At 31.6% G+C, this 18,767-nt stretch overlaps 1 protein-coding gene across 1 annotated transcript in view; it reads right to left on the reverse strand.

Annotated features, from left to right (window-relative positions):
• Positions 1–1,028: 1,028 nt before the first annotated feature.
• LOC129980906 (discoidin domain-containing receptor 2-like) overlaps positions 1,029–18,767 on the reverse strand; it is a 355,932-nt gene continuing 338,193 nt past the window's right edge. Inside the window, exons 10-15 of the mRNA XM_056091382.1 lie at positions 17,126–17,316; positions 14,857–15,001; positions 11,469–11,740; positions 9,560–9,891; positions 5,179–5,413; positions 1,029–4,381 (exon numbers count right to left, since the gene is read on the reverse strand). Of these exons, the coding sequence (XP_055947357.1) occupies positions 4,082–4,381; positions 5,179–5,413; positions 9,560–9,891; positions 11,469–11,740; positions 14,857–15,001; positions 17,126–17,316 (1,475 nt within the window). The 3' untranslated portion in view covers positions 1,029–4,081. The remainder of the gene's footprint in view (positions 4,382–5,178; positions 5,414–9,559; positions 9,892–11,468; positions 11,741–14,856; positions 15,002–17,125; positions 17,317–18,767) is intronic.

Raw genomic sequence — 18,767 nt, forward strand, 5'->3', positions numbered from 1 at the left:
TGGGTCGGAAATGAAAAGTGTTTGCAGAAGAAGCAAAAATACCATGGAAAGTTCTTTACTTACTCTTACTGATTCTTGACTTATTGTTACTTATACCTGACTTACTGCTTACTTATTTTTGAGGAAAGTTCTTTACTTGCATGCTATTACAGTAAATGTACAAATGTGAAGACACCAACATCGATACTAGCATGGTAGCATCTAGCAAGTGAATGGCGTACTCTTTCGAGGATGCTTGGTGTTTAATGAGCAGTTGCAGCAGCAACTGAAAGTTTGACAATGAGCTTCTTATCTGAGTCAATTGAAGTCTCGTACAACTGAATTTTTCTGCATTGCTTGTTCTTACTTACACTCACTTGTTCCGGCTATACTTTTCATTTCTGACTCCATATTGCTATACAAAAAAGGCTTTTTTACAAGCATTTTGCCTACACTTAAAGATTTGCTCATGAATTCAGGAGCATCCTGCATATATAGAGTTGAATAGCTCGACCAACTCTAAAAGTAAACTTATAAACAGCTGTCTGCCTTTTATAGTCTAATAAGGTGAGAGATTGAAATTTTTGTAAAATTCTACTCATCTGAAAAGCGGAGCTCCACCCAGCTTCGAGAATACGCATTTCCTGAAAAAGCATTTGGCGCCAATTTCGATCATTAAGTTGTCAAAAATGTCGCCAAGTCAAAATTGCAATATGATAAAAAAAAAAAATGTTTTATTTACAACACATGCTTAATAAAAATCCTTTGAAAACATTTATGAAAATTTCTTGCAATTTATGTAAATATTTAGAAAAAACTGTGTTATTTGATTTCATGTCAGTGTCAGAAACTGCATTCATTTTTAGTGAGATAAGATTTTTTATAATTTTGTCGATTTTCCAAAATGGAGAATGTAAATGGACAAAGAATATGCATTTAAAATTTTTTACGCAATGTAATTTTTATTACAAAAATCTTTGAATTGAAAATAAATAAATAAATAAAACCCGCTGTTCATTAAAAAAAAAAAAAAAAAAAAAGTGAAACCAGTGTTCTGCTAAGAGGAAGATAAAAGCCACAAGTCATTTTTTTTACATAGTTTTTATTTCTACATTCGTTTGTGATGTCTATGAATTTACAGATCGTCATTTATAAATTACGTGTCACAATAAAAATGCCACATTTGGAACATTGGGAGTTTTAGCTAGATGTTACAACTATCCATTTTCAAGAAAGATTTTTCCGTGTTGGTGGGTTTTCTCCTATTAATTTCAGTGGTATTGCATTTTGTGTAGCATATGAATATGATTTAGAATGGATCAACAACATATTTATGTCACACGTGTAAAAAAAATTTTTACTGAATAAAAATGGAAAAACTTTCATTTATGAGATTTTTAAAATAAGATGGAAACAGAATGAGATTTCATTATTGAAATTTCATTAAAACATTTGAAAAGTGGTTGATCATAAGTTTTGAAAGAAAAAAAACAGTTTGTTCTTTAGATAATCTTTTTAACAGTAGTTCTAACATTTTAACACGTAAAAACCATTTTTCCATGATAGTTTTAAATGCATCACTCCTTTTAAATAATTTCATAATTCCAATGAATTAAAATCGAAAATTTATTATCTTTCAAGTTATTTAAGCACTTAATTAATTTTAAGGATATTACGTCAATTTCTTTTTGGGTTTTTCGAAACATTATTATAATTTATTTTTTAAAATATATTTTCGTATTTCAGAATTATTATATATAAAAATGATAAAAAAAAGACTTTTTAGAATAATATATAACATTTTTCTATCTTATTAATATGTAATATTCTTTGCATATAACACCATTTGTAAAATCAATTATAATTAAATTTTCTATACATTTGAAAATTTTCAGATATTAAGAATCGTTTGCTGAAAACGTTCCTTGACATCTATTTAGATATAATAGCTAGAATATTTTTATAATGCACATTTCTAATTTAATTTTACTAGAAACGTAATTTTAGTTGTTCTAAAATACATTTTCATTGCTCTCTTCCTTCAATTAATTGTCCAATTTGTATTTTTCTTCTAAATTTAAAAAAAGAACACAATTAAATTTGGAAAAAAATCTGTTTAGATAGTAGGCAGCACATCTTTCGTACCACATTTCATAACCAAAAATGACAAACTAGATTGCATATTCAGTTTTGTTTTTTTTCCTTGTTTTCGAATTTGATTAATAATTTTGCAATGCTACTTCCAACGATGAAAAATGTGGGAAGAAATGAAGCGGTGAAAACGAATGTAAATAATAATTATCGTTTTCTCTAAATGGGAAAAATCCATTTATAGTTTCTTGTCATATTGACTAGGTTCAAAGACACAATATATTACTGGTATAAAATTATCAAATTTAGTATACAATATGAGAACCAAAGAAATTAATTTCGAATGTTTGAATACAGATCGAAACAAAAAACGCAATACATTGTCTTTTTTAAAAAATAAAAATTCTAATTTTAGGTGAGAAAAAAATGGCAAATCTGATAACTAAACTTAGATGGAAGGAGTGATGGTATATATGTGTTTCTTTTTAATTTGGCTAATTAATTTAATTTTAATATTTTTTCTGTAGATTCAGCTGTTAAAAATAAATATTTTTTAAATAATTCTGATAATTATTACTAAGGATTATGAAAATGAGATAAGAAATTTTTTTAAGTTGTCAAATATAGTATTTCAGTTACATAAAAAGATATATAAAAAACGAGTAGGTTGGGTTGAGTATTTCCAAACAAATACGGGCACTCATGATCTTAAGAATAAGTTGCACTTTGTAAATTAAAAAGTAATAAAGTAAAAGAAAATCACAGATACAACAGAGCATAAATAGTCTTCCTCCAAGTCTTTTTCCTTCACGTCACCTTTTGCTATTCTATAACATGAACACTTGCTTATATTTTATCATCAAATTATATACCATTATCTCATCACTTAGCTATATACAGTTAGGAATTCATCGTCCATTCCAAGTTTCAATTTGAGATTCATCATAGCTTTTGGCCTAAGGAACGTGTGTTTACACGCTTTCTAAAGTAGTGACATACAGTGCAATTCTTGATCACAGAAACTAAAGCTCAGACAGTATTTATTTTTTTAAAACGGAACACACCAGTGGTATAAATGAGGTTCAAGCCAGAGATATCTTCGATGGGTTATGAGATTCAGGAAACATAAATTATTGCAATCTTACTCCATCTAGTCTTGTTGCTTCCAGATGTCTTATTATTGCATGCTTTTCATAAATAAACATTTGGAAGATTTAATTTGATGAAATATTTTTATAGATTATTGATTTTGTCTGTGAACAGATGATGGTTGAAAAAATAAAATAAATTCTAATTACGAAAATCATGGTCACCATGCTAGTAGGCAAGTGGTATATTGAACTTATTTTAATATAATACAGTTCATTAAAATAATTGAACTGAATCGTGGTTCACTCAGAAATTAATCTTCTTTTTTTTCATAAGTATAAATACCCGTTCCTTCAATGACATTCGGACTACAAGCCTTCGAAATAGCCACTTATTGTCGAGACGACATCAATACACAATTTGCAACCGCGGTGAATCTATAACTTAATTTATATATACAATGTCATATATGATCAAAATTGTTCTTGCACCTTGAACCATACACAAATAAAAGCTCCTGATTAAATGCAATGTCCACATACAACTGGTATTTGGAACAAAACTCCAATGACAATACTCCTTGTAGTGTCCTTCAGCAAATCTGAGGAAATCTTTGGGTTTATTCCGGCAATACATATACTTTTCGCTTTTCTTGGCTCTGCAAATCAACTACCTCTGATTGGTTAATAAGTCAATAAATGAACAGATTCCAGCAGCGATTGTTGTGAATCAAATATGCAAGCGGTTTGTTTGCTAGTTTTCATTGCTCGTGTAAGTAGTTGATTGGTGCCCAGCATCTGGACTAAAACTTGGTGCCCGTCTGCGGTCCAGCACTGCATTCGGAATCTCGTTGTTGCTAGACAAAACAGAGATCGTTGGCAAATGTTATTCGTTGATGGATTCGCCCATAGTTCATTAGTCTTCAAAGCTGAGGGGCATATCCAAGATTCTTCCGTTGAAGGAACAAATGGATTTCGCGGAAGTTCGGTCTGTCTGTTTCATTTCTCTGCCAGCATTCGCGCATCAGATCGTAGATTTCTCTTGGACAGTTCGGTGGTTGAGGTAACGGCCTGTAGTGCTTGTCCCCGTGGTATAGGAAACCGATGTTTTCGATGACTTGTTCGTCTGTCAGCTCGCCATAAGGCTGGTGTCTCGCAAAAGTGAGGATTTCCCACATGGTTACAGCAAAGGCCCAGACGTCACTTTTTGTGGTGAATTTACCCTAGGAAGAGAAAAAAAGCACGTATTCTTTTATTTTCATTAAACATAATATTTAAAATAATCAATGAAAAAAGTTTATTTTATGCGATTTCTGTCGTAGGGAAATGATGATGGCGCTACAATTGTGTAGAACAAAATTAATTGGGAATTGTGGGAGCAAATCTGTGACATGAAATCTATTTATCGATAGTAAACTTTTTACTTACTTACAGAGCATTTAAAAGACGCCAGTTATATTTATGTCAGCTTGCCAGTCTTTAAGTTGAAAGTAAAAAAAGTTCTTTGAAGTTCTATGGATTTCCAAAACCTAATACTGTTGTAATATATTCTGAAAATGTTCCAGTGTATTTACAAAATTTCTAGAATAACCGAGATTGATAGTAGAAGTTTTGGAATATGCAAAATGATCGGTAACTTTCAAAAATTTATTTAACATTGTATAAAGTTCTAAATTGCTTCCGAATCGAAACAATGTTTAAAAATATCCTAGGATGATCTAGAATCCTCCAGAATAGTTTAGAATTTATTTGGAAATTCAATAAAATATCAAAGAGTTACAGTATTTGAAAAATTCACGAACATTTTAAAGAGTTTCAGAATTTAAACCTTTGTATAAAATTGTATAATCCTCGCTCTTTTGTAGTAAATATCGTAGATCTGTCCAGTACCACAGTTTTTTAGCAAGTAAATAATAATTGCTCCAAAATAGGTTGAGATGCTCTGGTGTATTAGGTTTAAGTATGGAACATAGGTATAACGATTTTTATTTCTATTAAGATAGTTGATGAGAGCTCTTACCAGCAGTATACTTTCCCATGCCATCCAGCGTATGGGCAGCACGGCCCTCCCCTGTATCCTGTAGTAGTCGGTGCTGTAAAGGCTCCTGCTCATGCCGAAGTCGGCGATCTTGATGACGTGGTTGCGACCCACCAGGCAGTTCCGAGTCGCCAGGTCCCGGTGCACGAAGTTTAAGGATTCCAGGTACTTCATGCCAGAAGCGATCTGGGTGGCCATGTAAATCAGGCATCCGTAGCTGAAAGAACCAAAAATGAGCTTAACTTATTCATTAGGATGTATATACTGAAATGAATGTACTTATCTGTGGATCTTATGTGATGGCGGAGTCTAGTTTTTCTTTGAACTATAAATTCAACGGGAATCAACAATTCGATTCAGTTAAATGCAAGTGTTGATACTTATACATATTTATATAAATTCAACTAATGTTGATTGGAGCTATTGTTTCACTGTCTTGCTTTTATTAAACCCTCTTCCTCTGCAGAGTGAATGGTAGTTTCAATAGAGTTATGTAGTTGTATACTGTTAGTATTGCTGTAGATCGGCTAAGAGTATAAGAGATATTTCTGTGTGTAAACATGTCAAAATGAAATTTCCAATTTAAAACGAAATTGTACAATGTTAATACCTTTTGTGAATAAGCTAAAAATATTAGCGATATTTCTTTGTGCAAACATACGTGACATTGTATTTCTACAACTTCTTTCTCACCAAATTCAGTTCTGACAGTTTTTACTGCAACCGTAAAACCTTTTTGTTTCCATTTCTAATATCCATAGAAGATGGTGAACTTTTCGCGAATTTTTTAACTATTGGCACGATTTTGATGTTGAGTAACAGTACATTAATCTTATACCTTTCCAGTAATTAATTATTATAAAATATTAATTTAATTGCCCTGGAATCTTCATTAAAAAGTTTTTAATATTTCATACAATTAAGGGAAATATTTGAAGATCTATTAATAGTTTCTGTTTCAATAGTAAAATATATTTATGAATTTTCACTTATGTTTATATGAGATTAATTTGTAGCAGCAATTATTAGAAATTTATTTATAGCAGCATTATTATAGAATTATTTTTAACTACATAATTAAAAAAAAAGAATATCAGAACATGAAAGTTAATACGTTCTTTAACTATAATACTATATGTTTTGGAATATTTCACATGACATTTATTTCTCAGACAAGAAACTATTAACATGATAATATTTGTAGGTTGGTCTACTAACTAGAAATTTCGACATACGTTATGTGACATACATGTTGAAAAATCATGCGAAACACTCCACATGATATATTGTTGGAATTATTGTCCAAAATTTGATATTTGGTTACTTTTTGGATAGTATGTGTTTTAAAAAATGGGCTTTTCAAAATTTTAATGAGATTTTTAATTAAATATTAATTTAAAACTTAAATATTTTTCTTTTGCTACTTTGTAGAGTAATATCAAACAAAAATTATTTTACGTTTTTTAAATTTCTAAAATAAATTTTTCAGTGATAATTATTTTTGTATACTTTTTGAACTAATTTTAATAAATATGTAAATATATTTTACAATACAATTTCTCATTGTTTTAATAATTGTGTTCGGTAAATATCAGAATCTAAATCTGTTAATAGACATGTAGCAGACGACACCTTTTCAGACATTTTATAACTGCTACTATTTTTATTTCAGTTAAAATATTATTAAAAGGAAAAAGCAAACGATTTTTTTCTTTGATAAACATATTTTATTAATATTATTTCACTTATTTTTTTCTATAATAGCTGATGATTAATTGTAAACCTTTTGGAATCTGGCAATGGTTTGTAATATATGCTGTTAAGTTGAAAGAATAAACAAGCCGGAATGGAATTCTAAAATGCTTGGAGTATTATTTTATTTTTTAAGAATTTAAGATGCTCTGCAAGCTATAGTTTGAAGCTTAAGAAAACGAGTAATTTTCTAGAAAGCATGCAAAAAATTGGATTTATACACTTGGTTATTGCGACGATAGTCAGTGCTATTTTTATGAGCACCATGTCGTTGCAGTATAATTAAAAAAACAAATTTTAAAAATTTGATAAAGATCGAAGAATCAATCAAGCCTCAAATGTTATAATGATAGAGGTCCAGTCTATTTCGAGCTGGAAGTCACAGTCTCCCTTAAATTTCTATTCGTGAGCCCGCAATAAGAGTCATTGGTTTGTTTTAAAGAGATCACTCGACTCAGTTTACACTACTTGAAAAGAGTGGCCTAGAAAACTCTACGGCTTATTTAAGTATTTTATCAGAAAATAAACACATGTTCTTTATCAAGTTTTGAGGGTACATGTATATATCTAAAATAGATAAGAATTTCTGAAAGAGATTTCTTCGATAAAGATAAGATATTTTCAGTGAAACGATACTACTGTATTGATAATTGCAGAAAAAATAGCTCAAAGTTCTATTAGATCCTTTAATTTGTTATGTAAACAATTTTTCTGAACACGTAATGTTTTTTTTGATAATTTTTTAAATTTATTTGTAGTATGATATAATATATAAAATCTTTAAGGCGCTAGTTATCAAACAATATGTGTTGATTTTATGTGTAAGAATTTATAATAGTTAGCTTAAATATTGGTTTAAGAAACTGGTTTTATTTGCTTTATTTAAGAATTCTTTTATTCTTTAAAGGGACTGATAAGGAATGCATTTTTAGTTAAAAATTGTTTTCGCAGCATAAGAAAAAAAAATTACAAGGAATAAGGAATAATATAACTAAAATTTTCTTTATATAGTTTTTGAAATAATTAGTTTTTATTTGTTGGAAAACAAATAAGAGTTTTTAGAACTCATAATACAGTTGAAACTTACTTAATGAGTATAATTCTTTCCTGAGCCTTATTCGTAAAATATACAAACAAACTTAAAAAAGAAAAAAAAAAATGCTAAATTATTAAACAGCTTATATTACATCTTTTCTCTATATTTGAGATTATGCTTAAACATATACGCTTTTTTATAGAAAAAAGTTTCTAAAAATAACAGCAAGTACCATTTTTTAGTTGTAAATTTGTAAGTAGAAATAATAACTTGACGCAAATCGACATTAGTTTGTAAAGAATAGTGAGTAAGTAAGAACAGAAAATAAAAAGAAGTAAATTCTACTTATCGATAAGATTGCTGTTCACTTTGAATTGGCCTAAACAATTAGTTTAGTCCAACAAAATATATCATTAAATTATCCTCTTTATTGACTTAACTATAACTGTATTTGTTGGGACAAGTAATTTATTCCAGCACGACATATAAACAATTAAACTCATTCTCTATCTGCACTTGGCAGATGACTTCATTTGCTGGAGAAAATAATTTATACCCATACGACATAGAGGTCATCAAGAGCTTCATCTACATAGATAGGATTTACGAATTTTTGCTTGAAAAATTAATAAAATTCCGACATATTATACAGTCAGATTTTAAAATCCTTTTGCAAACATTGAGGGTAATATAGCTTGGTAAATCATACTATTTTTGCATAGAAATGTATGCGAAAAAGTGGCTCGTTAAAGCCCAAATGCAAGAAATGAAAGGAATCTTAGATTTTTTCTTAGAAATGTTTCTTTATAAAAGTACAGCAATTATTTAAAACTACTGCCACTACAGCAATATGCGGTTGGAAACATTAGAGAAGCAATGCACAAAAATGCTAAGTATTATTTTTATAATGCAGTATTATTTCTAAATATGCAGTTTTAATGGATATTGAGGTACTTAATTGATATTTCCTTTTTTGTATTCTGTTACGTCCACCAATTACTTGTATCTCAAGTTACTGGAGGACGAAATTTTGAGTAATTACTGCAAATGAAAAACATATATACAATACTCTGTAATAATTTATGCTTCCTTTTATGTCTGTTTCTGAGTTTGTGTCTGAAAGTTAATCATACAAGGCTACTCTACCCCGCCTAATTAAAAGCATTCCATATAAATTTGAATGACCGAACACTGAGGGGAACTAAAGTTGAGTCCTAATGCCCATCACCTACCATGATACAACCCTTCCTGTGAGAAGCATGTCCCGTCATTCATAGGAGATAGCCAACTCCCACCATTTCTGCACCCGCCCGGATGGTGAGAACCAACCACCACACAGGAAACTTTTCATTCTTATTTCTGAGGTGTCCCCTCCGTGGGAGACAATCACTCCGTAAATCATGAATTTCAGTACAAAATTTTGAAATCATAAATTTACAATCATTCTGTAAATCATACATTTCCGCACAAAATGTTTTTGTTTCAACGATCTACCTGAAAGTTTGTATAGTGATTTTGGAGTCACATATAGAATAAAATCGATCTATGCCTAGACTTTCTTGACCTATGCCTTACCTCAGTGTCTTGCTGGAAGTCGTGCTTGGTCTGAAGGTGAGAGTGCCTGCCGTTTCTGGAGCATGCTGCTGTAGATACTGGTTGAGGTCGCCGTTCTCCATGTATTCCACGATCATGCAAAGGGGGCCTTCGCCCTGCGTGCACACGCCGAGCACGTACACGATGTTGGGGTCCCGCAGCTGGGAGAGGATGCGCACCTCTTTGAAGAAGTCGGCTTTCGTGCCGGCGCTGGCTCCAGGGCGCACGCTTTTCACCGCCACCAGGGTGGATGAGTTGCCATGGCAGGGAACGTCCACCAGTTCAGGAATGCCCTCTGCTCTGCACAGATGGACCTATAACAGGGGAATGGGAGTTTCAGTGAGTTGATCATTATAACAGTTGATCATTATTTTAATTTTATACTCTCTCTATTGAACTTATGTTATAGGAATTGAATTTTTTTTTTCTGAAATTAATAAAATGAAGTCAAATTTGATGGACCCGTTTGAGATAGCAACACTTGTTGCATCTTTTATCTATGCCTATGTGATTAGCAATGTTTTTCTTTGAAAACACCAAATCAGAATGCCATATTTGATGTTGTTTTCTCTCTTCTTGAATAAACTTGTTGCCGTGGTAGGGGACATTCACCAGTTCTGGAATGTCCTCTGCTCTGCACAAATAAGCCCATAACCATGGAACAAGAGTTTAGTGAGGATAAAGGTTGGTCAGTATTTAATCTCATATTCCCTCTATTGAACATATACGATTTGTCATTTTATTTCTCAAATTAAGGTAGGCAACTACGTTAAAAAGTCGATTTTTTTCAAAATTATGAATTTTTTAAAAAAATAGTCTCAATGTTTGAACAGGTTTCTTTATAAAACCGTTAAAATTTCGTTTCTAAGTCTATTTTTGGGAAATTACACTGATTTTTTTATATTTGCTTACGTTTTAAGGCTATTTTACATCTTTAGATGATATTTCCTCAAATTTTAATCTTTGATAGATTTTTCTTACGAAAACACTCATAAATTAAAATCTAATACATATTTTTTTTGTTCATATTTGGTATAATAATTTCACAATATGCTTTGCAGTTACTGTACTAGAGCATAAGTAATCTATTTATTTAAAAATATTTTATATCTGTTTTAGTGTTTCATAGTATAAAAAAAATGAAAATTTAGTATTATTTACAAGGTCGAACCCCAATATTCTAAGAATGGATAGAAATAAACTTATTTTTTAGTACAGAAACTAGATAATTTATTTCTTAAATTATCTTCAAAATTTTAAGCAAATAATTTCATAAGCCTTTAAACTAGAAGATTTTTGCTTTATACTTTATAGCCTCGACCCTCCCCCCCCATTCCTTTTTTTCCACTTAACTCGTATATTTTTGTTTCATAAATGTTATTTCATACTACGTATACGAGAAAGTCAATGGAACACATTAAAGGGCATTGTCTTAATTGAAAAGCTAATACTTTAGAATTCTGTCACTTCCTTTTTTTTTTCACCTGATAAAAGAATGCTGACTTTAGAATTCTGTCACTTCCTTTTTTTTCACCTGATAAAAGAATGCTGACTTTAGAATTCTGTCACTTCCTTTTTTTTTTCACCTGATAAAAGAATGCTGACTTTAGAATTCTGTCACTTCCTTTTTTTTTCACCTGATAAAAGAATGCTGACTTTAGAATTCTGTCACTTCCTTTTTTTTTCACCTGATAAAAGAATGCTGCAAAATTTAGAAAAAGAAGCAAATTAAAGATAACTATTTTCAATGGAAACTTTGCGTTTCCGAACTTTTCTTGTCCAAACTTTTCGAGATTTACAGAGTGCCCTGATCTTCCTTTTATGTCTTGCTAAAGAGTATTGGGGAGTGAAAATTTTTTAAAGAGTGTTGTATATACATCGGCAATCTTACTTCTCCGAACTGTCCCTCTCCCAACTTCTCGAGGTAATGCAGCTTGTGTCGTGGAATCTCCGGCACGGGCGGCAACAGCTCCTCGTCGACGTTGGGGGCGGCGTAGACCGTGTTCCCGCTCACGCCCTGGATGTTGGGTAATTCCAGCACGGCGGTGGCTGCGTAGTGACGGTCGGGACCTGCAGCTCGGCTAAAAGAAGAAGCCTTGCTCGAGGGTGGTGGCACAGCTTTCTTGATTTCTGGTATCGCGTACTCGCGACTGATGGTTGTACCTGAAAGAAGATAACATTCATCAATAAATTAGAATGAAACGTCCGAATTATACACGTTTCGTTTAGTCATCTGAAGTAAACAGATTAATCTGCGAGAAATCGCCAAAAAATGGAATTATCACTAAAAGAAGTAACTGACATAATAGTAATCTGATCTTAGTGTAATATGTAAATCGCCAGGTAAATCCGGGAATATAAACATCTTGGCGAAATCTTGGCATTTTTATTTCAATGGTGTTTGGGGATCTTGGAGTAATCTAAAAATAGTCTAGTAAGTATGGAGACTTTAAAAATAAACAAGTACCTAATTGATAACAAGTAACAAATTGATCGACATTGAAATAGTACAGAGACAGGAAGTAACCCCTTCGCATACAATGATGTGTCTGACACGCGCATCGAATTACTGAATTTTTAATTTTAAATCTGCAAATTAAATGAATAATCAAATAAATTAATAAAATATCAAATTATTTAAAATGAAAAAAAATTACTTAGAAATGCTTCAATATCTCAAAGCTCCTTATATTATTATAGACATTAAAATAACAATAAATGTTCCAGATAATATGTTATCTAATTAGGAAGTTAAAGTCGTATGCAAAGGTTCTAAAGGTTAAATCCAAATAAACGTCAACGATCACAAAACAATCTTTCCATGAGGAGTTATGCTCTAGTATGGAAGTGGGTGTGATTCGATACTATAACATTAATTTAGTCACATAAGAGTCAAGAACCAACCATCGAAAAATCAGGAGATAAGAACCAGAAATTTCTTATCTCCTGAGATGTTTTGTCTTATGAAAATGAGTTAAAACGTAACAAGTTCAATCACTCAAATCTATTAAAGAATTTTTTATTAAAAACGCATCAAATTATATTCAATTTTTATGTTAGCAGGTATACTCTAGTATAGATATTTATTTTTCTAGTCAATACAAGAAGAGTAAAATGGAAAAAGATCGAGTTGCAGTAAAAAAATTAGATGAAAATTTAATAAAATCAGACCAACATATAAACAATCCCTAAACTTGAGAAGAAGTTTGAAAAAAAAAAAACTGCTTTCGTATTTGTTCTTATATATGATATAAGAATGGATGTTCATAAATCAAACAAAATTGAAAAAATTCGACAATTGTTCAAATTGAACTAACAACTTTGTTGAGAGAGTCTGTATTCCATATTTCTTTTAAAAAGGTATACATAAAAAAGTTCGCTAGTTTAAATGAACTCAAAGAAGTATTCACTTTAAAAAAGAACAACTTCTAAAATGCTTAAGAAAATGTCTCTAAATAATAGGGATATATTTGAAATTTGCACAATTACGTACTGAGCTTCTATTAAAAATTGAAGTTTTGGAATAAGATTTAAAAATATCCGCCCCCCCCCTTTATTGTCGTTTTTGTAATTTCTCTTTCTTTATAATCATAATAAAAATAAACATAAAATAATTTTGATCTACCGAAATAGGTAGTTATTTATGCAAAGAATAATTAAACGTTAAAAACGATGCATAAAATGAAATTAAGCACAAATTTAGCACATTCCAAATAGGATGAAAATTAGATAGTTTAGCACATTCCTAATACGATGAAAATTAGATAGATTTCTGCTTTCTGAAGGTATCGAATTTCTCAAAAATAGAGAGCCTGGAGGCATGTAAGTATTCTGACTAAGATATATGAATAACAATGGCGCGAAATTCTTAAAATAGAAAATGTCGACATATGCAAATCCTTATATTTCTTTTATACAAGAGATTGGCGCTCATTAACTTTCTGGAGCAAGATCAGTATTTTGGCAAAGATTTATGAATTAAATCTGTATGAAATGGACAAAATAAAAATGAGAGAAATTTCTAGCCTATGAAAATACGCCTATACCAATCTATCCGTGTACAATGTTATTTCTTTGGTTATAAAAATAAATAAAAAAACAGCAGGAGTAGTTTCTCCAAAACTTTATCCCATACTCTGTAATAAGTTTGTCATGAAAGAGAACATATTACATGGAATTCGTACGATAATTAAGAAATAATAACCTTTGGCGTGAATTTGGTATTTTTACTGAATCTATCGTGTCATCCTTGGTGAGTTATTTGGCGATTAATCACTGACATGCGTTTAATAATATCCGAAAATCGAATATGTGTTTTAGATATGTTTTAAGGCGGGATAGTCTGGTTGGTAGAGCGTTGGATTCGCGTCCCTTAGGTTGCGAGTTCGAACCCCATCGGCCGAAGATTCCCTGCGTCCTTGGTGGCTGACGCGCGTATAAATCTGTCGTGGTCACAAAGTCCTCCATGTCGAGAGTAATACCTCTGGAGGTACTGGATGAGGGGTGATCATTCTCTGATTCAGGTCTAAATTACGATTTGTGGATGAGTGAATGAAATGCGTGAACGAAGTCCGCCCCGTAAAAAGGGTGTGACATGTGTGTAGCTAAGTCGCTCTCTTGGCGCTAGATTCGCTACTATAAAAACAAGAGACGCTCCCCCACCAGCTTAAAATCGCGGTCTTCGTAACAGCGGACTTGAACATGGCAAGTGCCATAAGGAACAACAGATATATTTTTCTCAATTGATTGAAACAAAAATTTGACCCAAAACTGCACTTGTAATCACAAGAATCCCTTCTAAATTTTACATATTTAAGCATTGTGTTTTTGTATTCTTGCGTTTACATGTTTCTGAAAATACAAGCAGACAGACAATCAAACCATAGTTGGATTTGTCTCAAAATTGACAGGAGTCTAAACTATAGATGTTAAATCTGTGAACCGAATTTTATCTATCTTTCTTTGTTTTGTAGTTATCTTGTTCATTCATATCCAAACAGACGGACTTCCTCTGAAGAAATTTTATTCAAAAGTTGATAGAAATCGGCAAATTTGGTCGGTAAAGACAATATACCAACTTTCAACCATCTAGCTTAAAGCGTTCTTGAGTTATTTTTTTTATATATAGACATTTTCCAAAAATGTGTTTTTCGAACTCAGGCAGGTCTAAAAAAAGGGAGATTCGTCAAAATCTCGAGTTTGGATTTTTTGACGATTACTATATGTTCTCTATACCAGGTTATACGAGAAAGTAATAACTACTTTATGTTTCCACTCACCATTGCAATAAGCACCTGAGTAGTTTGCTTTTATGTCTTGAGGTTCCTGATACAGAAGTTTGTCTGGATCATCCGCTGCCACTTGGCCGTACACGGATCCGTTGGAGAGATGGCTGGGGCAAGAGCTGAAGGTCAAACCAAGGTCCTAAAATGACAGGACAAATGAATCAACAAAAGAAAATACATAATACATATTGTTCATTGATTTTGAAAATTTCATAAACACATATATTTACCCATAGATAAAATGCCTGATAAGTCCGTAAGAGAAAAGTCAGAATTAAAAATATTATACAATAAATACTAATTAAATAATTCGTCATAAGAAAAACAATAAATTGAAGTATGGCCTTGTCGAAAAGCCGTAAAAGAGAATAATGCAGTTGTTGTTTATAATGGCACTTGCCATTGACAAGCTCGCTGACGAAGTCAGCGATTTTAAGTCGAGGGAGTGTCTCTTGTATTAGTAGCGCCAACTAGGGTCAAGAGTACGTCTTAGCTACTCACGCATCACATTCGCTTGCACAATCTCTTTTTACAGGGGGGCACATTCACACATCTCACAGATAGAACACAGAAGAAGAACAACCATGTCCGAACCGGGACTCGAACTCAGAACTCCCAGATCACGGAACGCTCCCCGTCTGCCAGGGCGCCGGCTAAGAGAATAATAATGCTATATTTCTTACTTTGTGACATTAAGTATTTTTCATTTGTTCTCAATTTCTGACAGAGAAATTTAAAAGTTTTTTTTAAAACTCTTATTTACATTGTTCTCTAAAACATCATCTTCACTTGCAGCTCTCATTCCGGAATCAGTAATCACTAACCTTAAATCGAAGAACATAAACATTTTCCCAGCCGTGAATCCTATAGCATCTATTAATTATCATGATGAAAATTGACACTTTTTTTTTGCCACCTATATAAGTGTTTGCCTTTCTTTTGCCATGGAATGCACATTTACAGGGCTATAAAGAATTTGGAGGATATTTTCTGAAAATGGTGGCCTGCTCTTTGTTAAACAGAATCATAGGTGTAGGGAAATATGAGGAGAAAGGGCAGAGTTTGACCACTCTGAGGCTGGGGGCCAACCGCTCAAAGAGAATGCCAGCTTGGCGAATTGGCCATGGATATGGATGGATTATGATAAAGACAGCAATCAGTCAAAAACAAATCCTGTCGATAATGCTTCATTCGGTGTTGGTGAGGTAGTCGGCTGTTTACATGAAGAAGAAGAAGAAGCATCCATTGGCTTAACGATATGAAATAAAATGGCTGGTATAACAATTCAGATCTATATGTTCTATTATCATGCATTAAATTCTATAAGGATTTAGTTTTTTAATTATGTTACTCGTTAAAATAACAGATAACTACTTCATTGAGCGCTTTGCTTTGTTTTGTTTTCTTTTAACTACTAACGTACATGCATATATTGTATGTACCTACAGGAGAAGGAGATTTAATTATAATCATCGATTAGTGTGACATAATTTTTTTGCAAATTATGGACTTCAATTCTTATTTAATGTTGGGAGTATTTATTTCAAGAATACTTGTTGTTGAATGGTAATAATATTCAGAAAGGTAAGGCCACACAGGTTTGCCCTCCGGATTCTATAAAACAACAGAACTCTGATAAGATCACTGGATGGACATAATGAAGCTACCTCTTCAAAAAAAAAAAAAAAAAAAAAGATTCTTTGTCCACTACAAAAAATAAACCCAGTTTCGACCCCATGTTCGTTTCTTCATTCCAAAAAGTGATTGCTAAGATTACCAAAAAAATGATAAGTTAATTGAATTGCCTAGACCATTAAATATTGAATAAAATTTCTAATCCTAGAGGGCTCAGACGATACAAGTTGATTCATGTAAATTTATTATAAGTGTAAATGTAAATGAAATATAAATTTAAGCTATTTTTTTGGTATAGTGATAAATCACCAGTTTCAGTTAACTATGTTGGTGAAAGTGTTTTGGAAATATTCTTCATGGTGAACGATAATTCGTGGGCATCCATAAACATAGTGCGTTATTGTGCGACTATAATCTAAACTACATTTGCACTCATTTCTCTTTCCAAAGAATCTGCTTTGATAAAGTAGGAAAACATAATGTAACTAAAGCATTTGATGTGAGTAAAAATCCCCCAAACGCCTTCTACCTCTTTAATGTCTATATACAAACAGAGAATTGCCTATATTTTCACATCTGTTTTACCATTATTTGTTAACCCGTTTTTGAATGGCGATAATATGCATACCTTCATGTTTATGGTGACCCTATTTTCTCCAGGCCTCAGGACATTGTGGGGAGACGTATTCTTCCGTCTTTTATTTCTGGCAATTATAACGAAGATGACCACCACCAGAAGAAGAATGACGGCAGCCAGGACACCGATGACCAAACCCACGTACTGGTTACCCAATGCATCTTCATTCAAAGCTGTGCTCACTGAAAAATATTTCACATTTTGTTTCAACGTTGTGACTGATGATGATTCAAGCATTTGATTTTATGTGATTGATAAATCCTCATTTCGCAAACCGTAACCATAACTATGCCATTTTTTTAGAATAAAAAATTAATTTGTTATATATATATATATATATATATATATATATATATATATATATATATATATACTTATAATAAAGCTCAATGTGTGTGTGTGTGTGTGTGTGTGTGTTGGCGCTCTACAGGCCAGGTCATTTCACATACAGCTATCAAATTTGGTACATGTATACCTTAGAGGTCGGGAATGTGCACCTGGGGTCCCTTTTTTGAATTTTTAATTAGAATTTTAATTATTAATTAAAAACTAACTTTCCCGCCAAAAAAATCTTCCATTTTCCCCACCGCCAACTTTTCCGCCAAAAAAAAATCTTCCATTTCCCCCACCGCCAAATGAATAAGGCTTCAGTTTCTTTTTTCTCCCAACAGTAATGAGGCTAGGGTTAATATTTTTCGGCGGATTATTTTAAACGATTCTGTTTATTTTTTTAATGTTTTATGCATTTAAAATTAAACATTGTTAATTAATCCATGTTTCAGATTCATTCTGAAGTACTTTTGAATTAAAATAACACAGAATAAAGGAAATTAAAAATGTATAATCTGCCTAGCGTTACCCCAACTGGCGTAGAAAAATTCACGCATTTTCGTTACCTAACTGGCGAAGAAAATTCACGCATGCGCATTGTTCTGATTGTTGTCATGACAACCACTTTCAACGGATGATTTAAATTATTTTTAGGTTAGTTGCATGCTTTTGTAAGTAAATTGTATTTATGTTAGTTATATATTTTTTGTATGTGCTTATAGTTTTAAGTACATCTTTTTTTAAGTAGTTTTTTTTAACCTGTTTTCAATGATTTAAATTATTTTTAGGTTAGTTGTGTACTTTTGTAATTAAATTGTATTTATGTTAGTTATATATATTTTTTTGTATATGCTTATAGTTTTAAGTACATCGTTTTTTAAGTAGTTATTTTAAACCTGTTTTAGACCGATTATTTTAAACGATTCATTTTATTTTCTTAGTGTTTAATGCATTTAAAATGAAACACTGTTCATTAATCGATCTGTTCATGATGAATCTGAGAAAATTTTGTTGACAAATTCTTGAGATATTACATAAATTAAGAAAGATATTCTTTTGTGCCCATAAAGTTTAAACGCTCAGTGACTCTATTACCAGTAATCATATTATTAAAAAAAATGCTTTGTTTCAGTAAAAAATATTATTATATTAATTGCAGATTAATCATTTACACTTTAATTTAAAGCATAAATTCTACGAGGGGTAACAGAAAATTAGAGAGATACATATAACGTTATGACTGAAGGCCTTTATAATATTATGAGTGAATTATATGACTATCAAAATTTGAAGTTTTAAAATA

Source organism: Argiope bruennichi, chromosome 8 (assembly GCF_947563725.1).
Source record: "Argiope bruennichi chromosome 8, qqArgBrue1.1, whole genome shotgun sequence".
NCBI lineage: Eukaryota > Metazoa > Arthropoda > Arachnida > Araneae > Araneidae > Argiope > Argiope bruennichi.